The sequence below is a fragment of the Empidonax traillii genome, unplaced genomic scaffold (assembly GCF_003031625.1).
Source record: "Empidonax traillii isolate 1590-97213 ecotype Southwest subspecies unplaced genomic scaffold, ASM303162v1 scaffold246:size859669, whole genome shotgun sequence".
NCBI lineage: Eukaryota > Metazoa > Chordata > Aves > Passeriformes > Tyrannidae > Empidonax > Empidonax traillii.
In genome coordinates this window covers 627,932-642,436 of record NW_020955439.1, presented here as the reverse complement: position 1 = coordinate 642,436, position 14,505 = coordinate 627,932, and the positions used below count along the sequence as shown (strand labels likewise).

The 14,505-nt window shown below is 54.0% G+C and overlaps 1 protein-coding gene across 3 annotated transcripts in view; it reads right to left on the bottom strand.

Moving 5' to 3' along the window:
- Positions 1 to 2,338: 2,338 nt before the first annotated feature.
- The window catches only part of PHF2 (PHD finger protein 2), a 71,963-nt gene continuing 59,796 nt past the window's right edge, over positions 2,339 to 14,505 (bottom strand). The window contains exons 18-22 of one of the 3 annotated variants that reach the window (XM_027888822.1): positions 10,526 to 10,803; positions 8,320 to 8,415; positions 7,333 to 7,442; positions 5,924 to 6,185; positions 2,339 to 3,454 (exon numbers count right to left, since the gene is read on the bottom strand). In XM_027888822.1, coding sequence (XP_027744623.1) covers positions 3,366 to 3,454; positions 5,924 to 6,185; positions 7,333 to 7,442; positions 8,320 to 8,415; positions 10,526 to 10,803 — 835 coding nt within the window. In that variant the 3' untranslated portion in view covers positions 2,339 to 3,365. The remainder of the gene's footprint in view (positions 3,455 to 5,923; positions 6,186 to 7,332; positions 7,443 to 8,319; positions 8,416 to 10,525; positions 10,804 to 14,505) is intronic. The other 2 variants (XM_027888823.1, XM_027888824.1) reach the window with 2 other exon arrangements.

Sequence of the window (14,505 nt, the reverse complement as noted above, 5' to 3'; positions counted from 1 at the left end):
GGGCAGCATTCACACCAGGCTCTCAGGGGTTAGGGCAGAGGGGCTGGCACAGCCCAGGGCTGCAACTGCACAGGCTGTATTTCCAGTGTGAGGCATTGCAAGAGAAAAAAAACCAAAAAACACACCCCATCTGTGAGTTGAGGAAGTGTATAAGGGAAAGGCATGGACTGTGTGGAAACACAGGGGAAGGGCAAAACCACAGGGAGGCAAAGGCAGCAGGAACTACCCAGGAACCAGGCAAGAGATTTGAAGTGACTGGACAGAATCGTGGATGGAGGAATGACTTGTCATGAGCCCCCATGAGAAAAGGCTGGAAAACCAAGATACATCAGGAGTAAAATGTTAAAGGCAGCCTCCAGCACCCCAAGAAGCCAGCAAGGCAGTCCCTGCTGAAACACCATCATGGAAATGGTTGCCCAGAATGGCCAGTGGCTGCTCACTGCAGGGAGGTTGGACTAGATGACCTTTAAAGGTCCCTTCCAACTCAAACTATTCTATGACGATTCTAAATACCCAAGAAACAGCATGTGAAGGGTGTCTGCGGCACCTTCCTCAAACCTTGTCGCTGGCTATGGATAAGGAAGGGTAAGGAATGGTTTGGAAAGTGTAATGACACTGTTCAAACTTCTGATGGTCACGCTGCATGTGCTGGAAACCACTTTGCCCACCAGCTGAAGCTGTGTCTGGCATCATGCCTGGCACCCTGGGCTGGGAGGCAGGACAGGCTGAGCAGCCTCCCTTGGCAGGAACACCCCAGGGCCATGTTGCCTGTGGACAGCCCTGTGTCCCTGGAAAAGCCACTGTGGGTGGGAAGGAGGCCAGGCAGAGGCATTTGGGTGATGCTTTTGGGTTCTGCTGACTGTGCTTTCAAAGGTGTCCCAAGGGGACATCCCAGGGATGTGGGCACTCGGGTCCCATGCCAGCCTCAGGCTCCTGCACAGGACAGCTTGCACAGCCACTGTCACCTCTTGTCCCTGGATGGGAGTGGCAGCTCTGTACTGGTTTGCCAGCCCTTGCTCTGCTCGTGTGTGTGTGAGGGCTGACCCAGAGCCCAGCAGTGATCGTGCTGGATGGGTGCACACTGTGCACTCACCGCTGGTGATCGCTGGGAGTCCCTCCCAGCTCGGGATATTTTAGGGCGAGCTCGATTCCCTGAGCCTCGAGAGGTGCTCGGGAGGTTTCCATTCGAACGGGTCCCGTTTTCCCGGCCGCGGCTGTTTCTGAACTGTGAACTCCCCCAGCTGGTGATGGCCCGATATTGCCACCAACCCCGTTCACACGGGCTGGGGCGAGGGGTGCCCGCAGGACACGCCCTGGGGCAGCCACCGGGCGAGCGGTGACACCACGGTCACCTGCCATCTGCGGCAGGGCACACGGCCAGCACACCTCCACAGGGTCGTGGTTGGGTGGGGTTTGTGCCTCTCATGGGGTCTGAGCGCTGTGGGATGCTGGAAGGGAATGTGGGAAGAGCCAACCCCCCTGTTGGCTTAATACCAATACCCATGAAGGAACAACACACTCGGACCACTTTTGGCTTCCGGAGGACACAGCCACAAAGCCTGGCCTGAGCCACATGTTTCAGGTCCCTTGCACATTCCTCTGCAGACATCAGAGCTTACTAAACAGACCACTGACTATCCCTGATGGAGCTACAGGAGAGCTGGATGGGGGCCTTGGACAAGGGCATGGAGTGACAGGACAACGGGGAATGGCTTCAAACTGACAGAGGGCAGGGTTAGATGGGATATTGGGAAGGAATTCTTGGTTGTGAGGGTGGGGAGGCCCTGGCACAGGTTGCCCAGAGAAGCTGTGGCTGCCCCTGGATCCCTGGAAGTGTCCAAGGCCAGGTTGGACGGGGCTTGGAGCAACCTGGGCTAGTGGAAGGTGTCCCTGCCCATGGCAGGGGGTGGCACTGGATGGGCTTTAATTTCCCTCTCATTGTAAACCTGTCTGTGATTCCATGATTGTATGATTCTATCCCACCATGTCACTGCCATCCAGTAAGCAAATACAATGTGGTTGGGGTGTGAGGTCACACCACACTTACCTTGAGGCAGAGAGCCCTGCACCACTGGGGTTGCTGGGGCTGTCAGAGGGGAACACTGCCAGCACAATGCCTCCAAGAGCAGGGAGCAGGTGTGGGAGGTGGGAACAGCCTTTTGTCACCAAAGAGAACTGCAGGTTGCACATGTCAGCAAGTGTCGTGTTCAGTCTCTCTGTGACAACGAAGGAGTGCTTGGAAATTGGCTCGCTCCTCCAACCCACCCTCAGGGACCTCGTGGCTGCCTCCCCGCCCCTCATTCGCCGACCCCACAAAAAGGCCAGGCCCAGGCAATTGTGTACAAAACCTGAAATAGTTTTACTTTGCTTTCTTTTTTTTTTTTTTTTCCTTTTTTTTACTTTTTTTCCTTCTTTTTTTTAAACTTCGCTCTAGGTTTACTTAAGATTTTTGTGAAGTTCGATACAAGAGCATTTGATATGAACCGGTAAATAAAACACCGTCATAGATAGATAGCCACGATAAACTTTGTTAGAAATGTACATGTCGCGAAAAAAATAATAATACTACTAATAATAATAATCATAATCATAATAAAAAAAGCCGGCGCAACGCCCAGGCCAGCGTGGTCCTGGTGGCCCTGGCGGTGGCCCCGGTGGCCCTGGCGGTGGCCCCGGTGGCCCTCGTGCCACGGTGGCGGGTGGCTCTGGTTCCCCGCAGGCGCCGCGCCCCGGTAATGTTGTGTATATAAACAAAGCCCATAAGAAATGTACAAATATAAAAAGCTACAAACATTAATAAATTACATCGTCACAAAACACGGAAACACTCCACAAGGTGCTAGTAAAATAACTGTCTCCCTCCTCGTACAAGAAGTTATTACGCAAAGAGCTGGTACCGGCGGGCGGCGCCCGGAGAGACCCTCCCCGTATAAAAACCCGGCGGTGGTTATTCCAAAAGCTATGTACAAGCTACATTCTAGGAAAAGGGAAGGGGAGGGGGGGCCCGGGAAGGCGGCGGGGCGGCAGGAGGGGTGCCTGAGAAACGCGCCCGCCGCCTCCCAGCCCGACGCCTCGGCCCCGCCGTGAGGCCTCGTGGCCCCTTCCCGCTCTCCCGGTTCCCGCCCGCGCCGCCCCGGAGCCGGGCGGGAAGGGGGTCCAAGACCCGGAGCAGGGAGGGACCGACACGCTCCTCGGCGGCCGAGATTAGTATTAACTTTTTGCGGCTAGTCGCTCTCAGCACTCTGAGAAAGGACATCTATATTAAAAAATATTTATAGCAGGATTCTGTACAGTCCGACCGCTGAAAGTTAAAGGGGTTATTCGTGGTGGGGGCCCAGAGCTGGGTGGCAGTGTCCCCGGTGCCACTAGAGCAGCAGCTTCCCGTTCCGGTGGATCTTCAGGATCTTGCCGAGCCGCTGCTTGGCCGTGGCCATCCCCTTCTTCGTGCGCTTCCCTGGAAGGAGAGCGGGGTCGGGGTGAGGGCCCGCACCTGCCCCACACCACCCCACAGGCACCGACCTTCCAGCTGCCTCCTGCCCCCGTGGCCCTACTGACAGCCCTGCCTAGGGCCTTATGGACACCTGCAGGATGCCCCAGGCATGGGGGGCCATCAGACAGTGAGGAATACAGCCCTGCCACAGCAGGGGCACACTGCCCACCCACCCCCAGGGACCCCTCCCTGCTGGGGACCCTCCGGCCTCTGCAGTGCCAGCCCCGCTGCCCTCACTGCCCTGGCTCACTGCTCACGGCCACCTGTTTGCCCACAGGGTGACAGTCAAACCCTGCCACACCGGTGCCACCCTGCTCCTCAGGGAGAGGCTGCACAAACACACACACACACAAACCCACCCACACACACACAAACACACAGACATACACACAGAGATCTCCCTGCACCTGCTGGCTCCTCAGGGATCTCTGGGATCCCCTCTGACTTCCTCTGCGGGAAACATGACACAGGGATCCTGAGCTCACATGCCACCACAGCTCCTGGGACAAGCCCTGAGGATGCCTGGTCCCTTACCCACCACACTGAGACCAACCCACACACCACCACATCTCCACATCTCTCCTCGCCCTCTCTTCCCGCAGTGCCAGAGACACCACCTGCATCCAGCCTCACCAGGAGGATGCTGGAAACACACAGACACACATGCTTCCTTCCTGCAGATCCAGACTAGCACCAAGGCACTCCAACACACCCCAAGTGGACATCTCTCCCTGTCCTCAGCCTGATGAGAAGGACACCACCACTACCAGGAGCCCCAGCGATGTGGTTCGGTGAGCTCTGTGCTCCCTGGGTGCTGGTCCTGGGGCTGGGGCCGCTCCTCAGCTGCTCCCCAGCTACCACCTTACAGCCAGGAACTGCTGGGCACAAACCCAGGCAGCCTTTCCCCTTCCCACTGATCTGCCACAGGGTCAGTCGAGTGCAGCGCCTGCAGGGGCTCAGCTCCTCTCCACTGGTCCCAGCTGCTTAAAGACTGTGATGGTGTGGGTGACACTTCCCACAGGAAGTTTCCTCATTTCTCATCCTTTCACATCACTCTGTAAGACTGAGAGACGTTCCCTGAGGACGTCCTAGAACTGCCTGGTTCTGCTTCATCCCACCATTTCCTTCCATAGTGCCTTCATTCCCAGTGATGCCCAACCTGGTGGTCCCCACGCTCAGCACTCTCCTGTGCTCCATGCAGAGATGCTTTGCAGTCCCCTCAGAGCCTTCGGCTGTCCTAAGACCCTGCACAGGAAGACCTACCTGGTGGTGCTCCACTCCCTGCCACATCAGCCTCTCCTCTTTTGGCAATGACCCCTTCCCTCCTTTGAGGACTGAGCGATCCCACGCGCAGGGTGGGATCCACGTGCCTGGCCAGGCTCCCTGCACGACACCCTGCTGTGCTGGCCAGCCCACCAGCCCCACGGGGGGTTGGCTCCACCACCATCTGGATCTGATGGATCATCTTCCCACCACATCTTCCGCTACCTTGGAACTGTTTCCCTAACGCCACCACTTCAACACAAAGGCAGAATTCCAGGCAAACACGTTCCTTCCAGAGCTCTGGCTCTGCAGAAAGCCACAGACACTACCAGCTCCTGGCAGGACCCCAGCATCTACCACAGGCTGTGCTTGTCCTCCTCTATGGCCCATCCAAGCTGCCAGGGTACCGTGCACTTCCTCTAATCTGCTCCACTCAAAGACAGAGAATTCAGAAAACATCTGTCACGTTGCCTCACTTGTCACATCAGGGTCTTTCCCAGTGGGATCACACACAGTCTTCACACTGCACAGTGCCTGTCCCACACTCCTACCTCAGCCACACCTCCTGATCCAAGTTCAAGCAGAGAACAGGAGGTCCTAGCCCAGATTCTGGGACAATTTCTAAGGCAGACAACCAGCGACCTCTTCCTGTAACTTGTGTTACTCCCAAGGTTTACTATTCCTCTGCTTTTTTGAACTCCAGAGAGATCTGCAGCGTGCCCTGCCCCACACTGCCTGGGAGGAGTGTCCTCAGCAGCACAGGGTGGTGTACAAGCCCTGCCACCACCACAGTGCTGCCCTGCTCTGGACAGAAGAGCCTCCATGGATGCCTCTTTCCCTGTCTTTGCCAGACAGGCTGGACTGGGATGTGACACTGTGGGTGTTCCTCACGAGCTCAGGCCGTGCTCAGCAGCGCTCCTGCCATGGGATGGATGCCTCACTCCCTGCAACCTACAGCCCAGGAGCAAAACACCTCTTTGGCCCCCCCAGTGCCAGGACAGCCGAGGCCACGAGCCCTATCTCTGACTGGACCTGACCTGCACCCCAACGTCTGCGCTTCTGCACCCCCACGGCACATGCGGCTTGTGGAGGCCCTGCAAAAGGCACGGGTTACACGCTGCCTTCACCCTTCCCCACTCCTGCACCACAACCCCCGGCGGTTCCTGGTACCTTTGGCGGAGGCATTGTTCTGCGAGGATGATGAGGGTCTCCTCTGTGTGAGGAAAACACCAGGTGCCATCGGCTGCGATCCCCTGTTAGGCTGGGCGACCCCAAAGGTGCTGGCCCCTGCGGTGTACTCGTGATCTGTGAGGCTGCTGGCCTGTGACTCCAGCTTCGGCTCGGGCGAGCTGCCTTCCTGAGCCGCTTTGCTTGCGTTGGGGGCTGACAGCTTCTTTTTGGTATTTTTTTTCTTCTTGCCTTTCTGTTCCTCCTTTAAAATGACAAAGATGAAGCTCAGATTAATCCCCGGAAGACCTTTAGCTAGGGCAAGGGCCAGCGGCGTTGCTTAGGCTGCCGATACAGCGAAACCCCGCGGAGTTGGCCGCGGGCAAGCGCTCGGGGGGCCGTTCCGACACCGTCTCGCTCACAGCTGCACACACACGTTTGCCTCTCGTGCCTCTACGTCCACGCCCCGGGCAGAGCCTCCTGGTTCGTTACCACTGCGGCGAGCGGAGCCAGCCAGGGCCGCACCGACACCGCCCTGGCACGGCAGCGGGGGTCGGCATGAGCAAAGCTTTCCATCTTCCACAAAAACTGGCACCTCCTATCTTCAGGGGTCTTCACACCCTTTCACAACAGCGTGGAGGGTATCAAAACATCCCACCGATTCAGCCTCTGCTTCCCGCTAGGACACACACGTCATCTCCTGACCTGTAACTGCACCTGGACGTGTGCACCATGAGGACAGCCGCCTGTCACCGTCCTGAGTCCCTTGCCTACTTTCAGCTTCTTCTTGATGATGCCCTGCCACCATCCTCAAAGCTCTTCTACTCAACAGTCCACATGGCAGGAGCCCAAAGCCACCACAACCTGCATCTCCACCAACCTGCAGAGGTGCCTCACCAACCTTCCTCCAGCAGACCTGGGCACCTCCTCCTGTCACCTGTCTGGGGCCTGTCTGACCCCTTCAGAGACTGGACACCTGCCAACACCCAAAGTGCCCCAGTACCTTTGCTAAACTGGCCCCTAACTACCCACGGTTCACCGAATCTTGGGAAGCAAATCTTTCCAGCAGCTCATCTGCACAGACAGGCAATCACACCAGTCAGGCTCTCAAATACACACCAGATACACTCCTCTGGGGCAACCTCCTCCTATTCTACCCTAGTAGCCATTCTCGCTCCCTCACCCCTCCCTACGCTTTTGCTCTGTCCCTTATCACCCTGTGGCGTGCTCAGGTGTGTTGTGACGCTGCTGGGCTTTGATCCCATTTATTTCCCCTGAGACTGCCGAGCCTCGTGTCCCTGGCACGAGCAAACACTGTGGAGGGCTGGCACTGCGCTGCACTCGGGCACAGCTCTGCTGGAGGACAGGGCTCTCCTCCCCTGACAGCTCCTACTGCCCAAGCAGTCTCTCACCTGCTGTGACAACTTGGCAGCGGCAGCGGCGAGTCCGGTTTCGATGGAGGCGACTCTCGTGCCCTCTCGCACCGGCCTGTCCTGTCGAGGTACTGAGGGGCCAACTCGTGCTGCAAGGCAAGCAGAGGCAGGTGAGGGGGAGGGATGTGCCTGTGGGAGCAGCACAGCCATGCACAGGGCACTGGGGCTCTGCCCTCTTCAGCAGGGAGAGATGGGGACGGCGCAGCCTCTGCCCTGCCCTTCCCAGGGCGTGACTGAAGGCAGAGGTGCCAACAGCCTCCGGGCACAGCAGCGTGGGGAGAAGCTGCTGATAGAGATGTCACACAGCTGAGCAGCTCCACGGCCACCTGAAGCCAAAGCTGTGTGGGTGTGTGTGCCCACATTATGGATATGAGCGACTCCAGAGTCATTTCCAATGGATGGTGCTCACCCCTCCTCAGGGGAGGACATGCAGTGCCACAAGCAGATGAGACACGGGCTGCTTGTCACACACACAGCACGCTGTGGAGGGGCCCCCACTCGTGGGCCACATCAAAGGGGTCTAAGGACCCTCTTGCCTGCTACTGTCTCTGGTGAACCCCAAGAAGCCCACCCAGCTTTGGCTGAGCTTGGAGGAGACTATTCCCACTCTCTCTCACTATTCCCACAGTCACCACCTAAAATCCACGGCTACTCAGCCATCCGGGGATTGACTGTTACCCTGCTGCTAAGGTGCCACCAACTGATCCATTACCAAGGGTGTGAGGAGAAATAAACCAACAAAGGAATGACTTTTTCCTGCCAGCTGATTGAAGGAGGAAGGCTAACACTGCTCAGCAGGAATCGCAGGGCACGAATCGCCCACTGCGCTGGAAAGAGTTAATCCTTCACATGATAAAGAAATCACTAGTTATGGTGCTAGTTTCCACACTCCTGGAAAAATGGTTGGTTTTTAGGGACCTGCACGTCTTAGCCTGAGTCTGGGCAGCACAGACCACGTGGACTTACCCGTAGGACTGTAAGGGGCATCATCTGAACTTTTCCTTTTCTTTGATCGGGATTTGAAAACTGGATTATCTTCATCTGATTCGAGAGAAGGGTAAACTACAGCAGGAAACAAAGGCAATAGTTTCAGTGTAGGAAGCAGCTCTACCCTGCACATTGCTGTGTCCAGGTGCAGTGACCACAGGCACCACAGCTGGATGGTCCCCAGAAGTGCCACTGAGGGCTGACAGCTGTGACACTCAGGGGACTTTGCTCTCATCCACACTGCCCTTGGGAGCTGTTGTCATTAAACTGTGAATGGGTACTTTTAGGATACTCTGTAATCACAGAATCTCCTGAGCTGGAAGGGAATCACAAGGATCATCAGTCCAACTCCTGGTCCTGCCCAGGACACCCCCAAGAATCCCACCCTATCCCTGAGAGCGTTGTCCAAACACTCCTTGGGCTCTGGCAGCCTTGGTGCTGTGCTCACTGCCCCGGGGAGCCTGTTCCAGTGCCTGACCATCCTCTGGGCAGAACCTTTTCCTGATATCCAGCCTAAGCCCCCCCTGGCACAGCTCCAGCCATTCCCTCAGGTCCTGTCACCAGTCACACAGAGCAGAGATTGGAGCTGCCCCTCTGGAGGAGCTGCAGATCCTGATGAGGTCTGACCTCAGGCTCCTCTTCTCCAGATGAAGCTGAGCCATTCTACAAGTGGGCTCTTCCCAGCCCTCTGGGATAAACACCAAATTTTCTGCCCAACTTTTTTCCCAGCCTGTTGCATTTCATTTTCTTGCCAGTTGCCATTTGTTCCATCCCTGGTGTTGGCATTCCCGGGGCACGTGGCCATCGACACTTGAAGTCTGGGGATCACATGTGGCACTGGCAGAGCCTCTGCAGACCCAGCCTGCTCACAACCACTCTCCATTCCCTGGCAGCACAGGCACAGGGAGCAAATCTGCCCCTCAGGGGAGCACGTGTGACACCTGTCAACCACAGTCCTGTGCTGCCCTTTTCCAAAGCGTGTCCAGGACTCCCACTGCATCAGTGCACTCCAGTGTCTGGTCAGCCTCCTGCAACCTGTCGCAGCTGCCCCATTTCTCCTTGGCAGCTCTATTAATGACCTGAAAAGACCCACTTCACTTTCCTAAGTGTAGCAAGTGATTTCTGATGGTCACATTTGCCAGGGAAGCTGAAACACACGCAGAGATTCTCCTGCTATGCAGCGTAAACCAACTTCTTGCCCCCTTAGGCACTTCAGGCCTCCCAGTCCCTCTCAGCATTCACTTTATTCACTTGATTTCCTCACTTATACACAAAAATGCTCCTGTATATTATTCTTCAGCCTGGAGAAGAGAAGGCTTCAGGGAGATCTTAGTGCCTAAAGGGCTCCAAGAGAGCTGGAGAGGGACTTTGGAGAGGAGTCTGAAGTGACAAAACAAGGGGTAATGGCTTCCCACTGCCAGAGGGCAGGGTTAGATGGGATATTGGGAAGAAATTCTTCCCTGTGACGCTGGAGAGGAACTGCCACAGGTTGCCCAGAGAAGCTGTGGCTGCCCCATCCCTGCAAGTGTCCAAGGCCAGGTTGGACGGGGCTTGGAGCAACCTGGGCTGGTGGAAGGTGTCCCTGCCCGTGGCAGGGGGTTGGAATGGGATGAGCTTTAAGGTCCCTTCCAACCCAGACCATTCCATGATTCCATGATATCTATGACAGAACTGATGTAATTGGTGCAAACTGGCTCTATGCCCATTTCTGCTGCAGACGCTTGGCCTTCTCTGCCAACACTCAAAATAGCATTGGATCCCTTTTCCATGTATAAATTCAACTTCTCTCTCCTCTCAGCCAGATGTTTCATTGTCATTGTGCAGACAAGGACATTTCTGTCCCAAGTGCTTGACCCACATTTCTGAGACAGTCTCCTGTTTCTGGGCCAACTGCTACGGTTTCAGGGGCTTTCCATATTTCTTGAGAGCTTCTCAATGTGCCAATCCTCAACTCCAGCCTGCCTGGATGGCTGTGTCACCAGGGGCTCCGCAGCTGGTCTGGTATCACAGGGTCTTTGCTGGTTTTGTGGCGCAGACCCCGCGTTACCAACGCTCCTCCTCACCAAGCGCCGTCTGACGCCGCCGCGGCAGAGCGGGAGGAAGCGACCACGAGCAATGGGGTATTGCAGACATGCACACGTGTGTCCATGCAGCCCCAGGCACGCCCTGCTGCCTTCCCACTCACCGTAATCCGAGTCCTTAAAACAGGCGTCCAAGTGGTCCTGATCCTCGTCGTAATCCTCGATGTCGATGCTGTTCTTTGTGCTTTTCTTCAGTAACCGCTTCCCCGCGTTTTTGTTGCCGCCTCCGCCCGTTTTTTTGGAGTTCTGCGTGGAGATGGAGTTGTTCTTTGCCTGGTTGGTGCCCCACGATGTCTGAAGGCAGGATTCCGAGGCCTGGAGGTTTGCCATGGAGAGCATGCCCTGGATGGCTTCCTGGGTGCTGGGGGAAGCGGGTGGCTGGCTGTGGGGACACGGGGAGAAACACAGGAGACATCAGCGATTCCAGAAACAGCAAGCCCTCAAAGGCAGCTCACTCCTCTCACAGCACACTTGTGCTGGAAGAGATTCCCCGGTTCCTCTGAGTAGCTGGACACACCGCCAGGGACAGCAGGTAATTTTATGGAGCAGCAGTGTCCCAGACAGCACCTCAGATGTGGGGGTGACACCCCAGAAGTACCACGTGGCTGGGCAGAGGTGGGCAGGTCCCTGGGGGCTGTCATTGCTCAGCTGTATTGCCAAGCCCATATTGCATTCCCAACAGCACAGTGCCTCTACTACCAACTATCATCATCATCATCATCATCTTTATCTTTTAATATTATTTCTCTTCCTATATATATATAATAATACTATTTACCTATACTACCAAAGCCTCCTCCTCCTCATCATCATATTTTAATAATATTATTTCTAATCTATACCACCAACTCCTATAAAAGGAGAGCTTATGCACCAGCATTGATGGGGGATGTCATGGGGGGCTCTGCTCTGTACTAGCAATTAAAGTAAGAACATGAACAACTAGAAGGAAGTTCATGGTCACAACAGGGGCTGTCACCCCTCCAGGATCTTTAAGAGCAACATGGTGGGGCACAAGAAATTTGAGAGGTTTGTACAGGGCATTGGGAGGGTTTTCTGATGTGGTTGATTATGGGAGATATTGGAGAGATACGGATTTCCTCGAACTTCCTTCCCATTGCCAGCAGACACAGCACATCTACTGCATTCCTAGAGTAGGCTGAGGTCAAATGAGGTGTAAATTCTGACTGGCACTGACACTTAATGAGATGAACCCAGAGATGAACACAGATAATCCCACAAGAGAATGCCAGACATTAATTCTGCGACAGGCAGAACACATCATCCACTATTTCCAGAACTTTGGGGGTCGGGCAAGTAGTGAAATGCAAAAAAACCTTGCTGTGGCAAGGGTGGTTGTTACAGCTATGAAACAAGCCATGAACACACAGCCATTTCCCAAGAGAATCAGCAGCACCACGTCGCTTTCTGCTGCTTGAGCTTAATTTGGGCTCAGGATAGACATACAAGACATAATGGAAGTTTCTGGGCATTAAGAGCATTTATAAATAATCCTGAAAATGAGTTAAGACTGGAGTTAGCTCACAACTCAGCGAATAAAAGAACACTAAAAAAACCTATTTAGGAAAGAGCCATTTAAATCCCTCCAATATCATGCCTTCTCCTTTGCCTTCTCTCTGGTAGAGGCATATTTTGCACCATCTATAAGGAATTAACATATTTTTCCTCCACTCTTTTTCCCTAAACTGCTTTCCCAAACACTGGACTCTCAAAACACTGCAAACAGACCATCAAACACTGACCACTAAATTGGCAAGTCAGAAAGAAACTGCCTTGAGCAACATAAACTTCAACAAATGAATGGTGGGATGTGATCAAAACCAGTGGTTCTGAGAGTCAAACTCCAACCTGAAATGGGTGAAACGTCTCAGAGACAGAGCTGCACGTGGGGCAGAGTGTTTCTCATTAGGGCATGTGCCTGGTGTGCTTCCATCAAGGGTATTTCAGCTTTCTAAGCCAAAAAAAATTTCAAGAAGACACGGGAAGCTCTTTTGAAGCTCTAGAAGAGATGTATCCCCCTTATGTAGCTTCAGTGATGATTTTAGAAAAAACACATTTGTGAAAGTAAACTATCAGTGAGTTACAATTACAGCTTAAAAAAAAAAAACCACTTTAAAAGAGCATGGGAGCAGGACTAAAGCAGCCAGAGTGTTTCTGCCCCTGCAGCCACCTCCAAACACACAGCCAGGTGGAACTGGGCGATAGCTCAGACCTGCCTCAATCCCAGCAGCCTGGTGTTCCTGTCCTCGGGCTGACAAATGCTCTTGAGGATGCACAGAGAAAAGGAAACTCTAACAAACTGACTGGCAGCTGTTTGTGCCTTTATCTGGCTTGTACCAGCATTAGTATGGCCAGCAGGCCCAGGGCAGTGACTGCCCCCTGTGCTGGGCACTGGTGGGGTCACACCTCAAATCCCGGGGGCAGTTTTGGGTCCCTCAAGACAAGAAAGACCTTGAGGAGTTGGAGAGTGTCCAGAGGAGGGAACGGAGCTGGGGAAGGGGCTGGAGCTGCAGGAGCAGCTGAGGGAGCTGGGGGGGCTCAGCCTGGAGAAAAGGAGGCTCAGGGGGGTCCGTGGTACTGAGCCAGGTTTGACAAGAGCATCCTGTCCCTGACAGCAGGTGACAGAGCAGGTGATGGGAACAGGAATACACCAAGTCAGCACTCAGGCTTTGCCTTCTCAGTGAGGCTGGGCACAGGAATGGTCCCAACACCCTGGATCATGCAGAGGATCATGCAGGGACTCAGTGCCTCACTCTTCACAACCACTGTCACCTCCCTCTGAGGGTTCAGCCTCTCTAGGCAGATCATCTCCTTCCTTTCATCAGCAATTACTGAGCCTTCCACCTGTATCCTCATATTTAGAAACTGAATTTACAACATTCCAGTAGAAAATTACTGACTGAGGGGTGGCTCAGGAGAAGTCACAGTTGTGTAAAACTATGGAACTCCAATAATGCCAAGCACAATCCCAGCACGTTTCCTTCCATTTTTTAATCAGACCTGGACACGACAAGTAATTCTTCTCATTTCAAGATCAGGTGACGACCAGCCCTCCGAGCTGTTGCCACATTCTGTTTCAGTTCTCCCAGCCTTTTGCCACACTCACAGCAGCCCTTCTGCAGGAGCTCTGCCATTCCCTCTCCCCACTGACACGTGGAGTTCAGCTGCAGCTCTCTAGAGCAATCGAGGCAATGCCATCAGGGCACTTGGGGTGGGCAGCTGCAAATGACAGCCCAGCAGTTTACAGAACAAAATTTCCCACAATTCAGGTAAGGCCATTATCAGAAAAAGCCCTGAGCTGCTTCCCAAGTTAGTGCTGGGATGCAGCAGCTCAGCACTGGTCTGACAGACTGTGAAAGGAGACTCCACAGTGACCCACCTGCATGACCACTACGTGGTGCATCCACAATATACATATATATTTATGTATATCCATAAATACATACATATCCCTATCCTTCATCTGCCTTACAAGCAGAGAAAGATGGGAATTGCTCCTGAGAGTCAGACACGACCACACTGGCATCCTGCTGCGACTCAGTCCGTTTGCATATCATGTTTCTTCCATTTTATTTTCGAAAAGCACATTATGGCCATTTAAAAAGCCGAGCCTAATTATGAAATGAAACACAGTAATTGCATTTATCAGGGGCTTTTTTCAATCAAGATGCAGCACACACTGCCAAAGCCCAGTGTTTGTCCCAGAGCCAGCATTGATATGACACATTCCCACTGAACCACCCCACACGGTGCAGTAACTCAGCCGAGTCCAGTGACGTGACTGTGCCTGGGAGACTTTGATTTCAGAAACCACAAAGTCTACAAATACCCTGGGTACATCATCCAGGCTGGGGGTGGGGGGGTGGGGGGGGCAAGCAAAGGCCTGAGTCCTTCTCTACTCTGGCAGTTTAACCCCTTGCAAGCAGCAAAACACACCCCAAGCAAGGCAGAGAATCTTGGAGGACCATTTCATCAGCAGGCAGTAAATGGTTGGTTCCTTCTTCAAGGAAGATTTCTTTGAATTCTTATAACAGTTGATAATTTTTTTTTTTTTTTTTTTTTT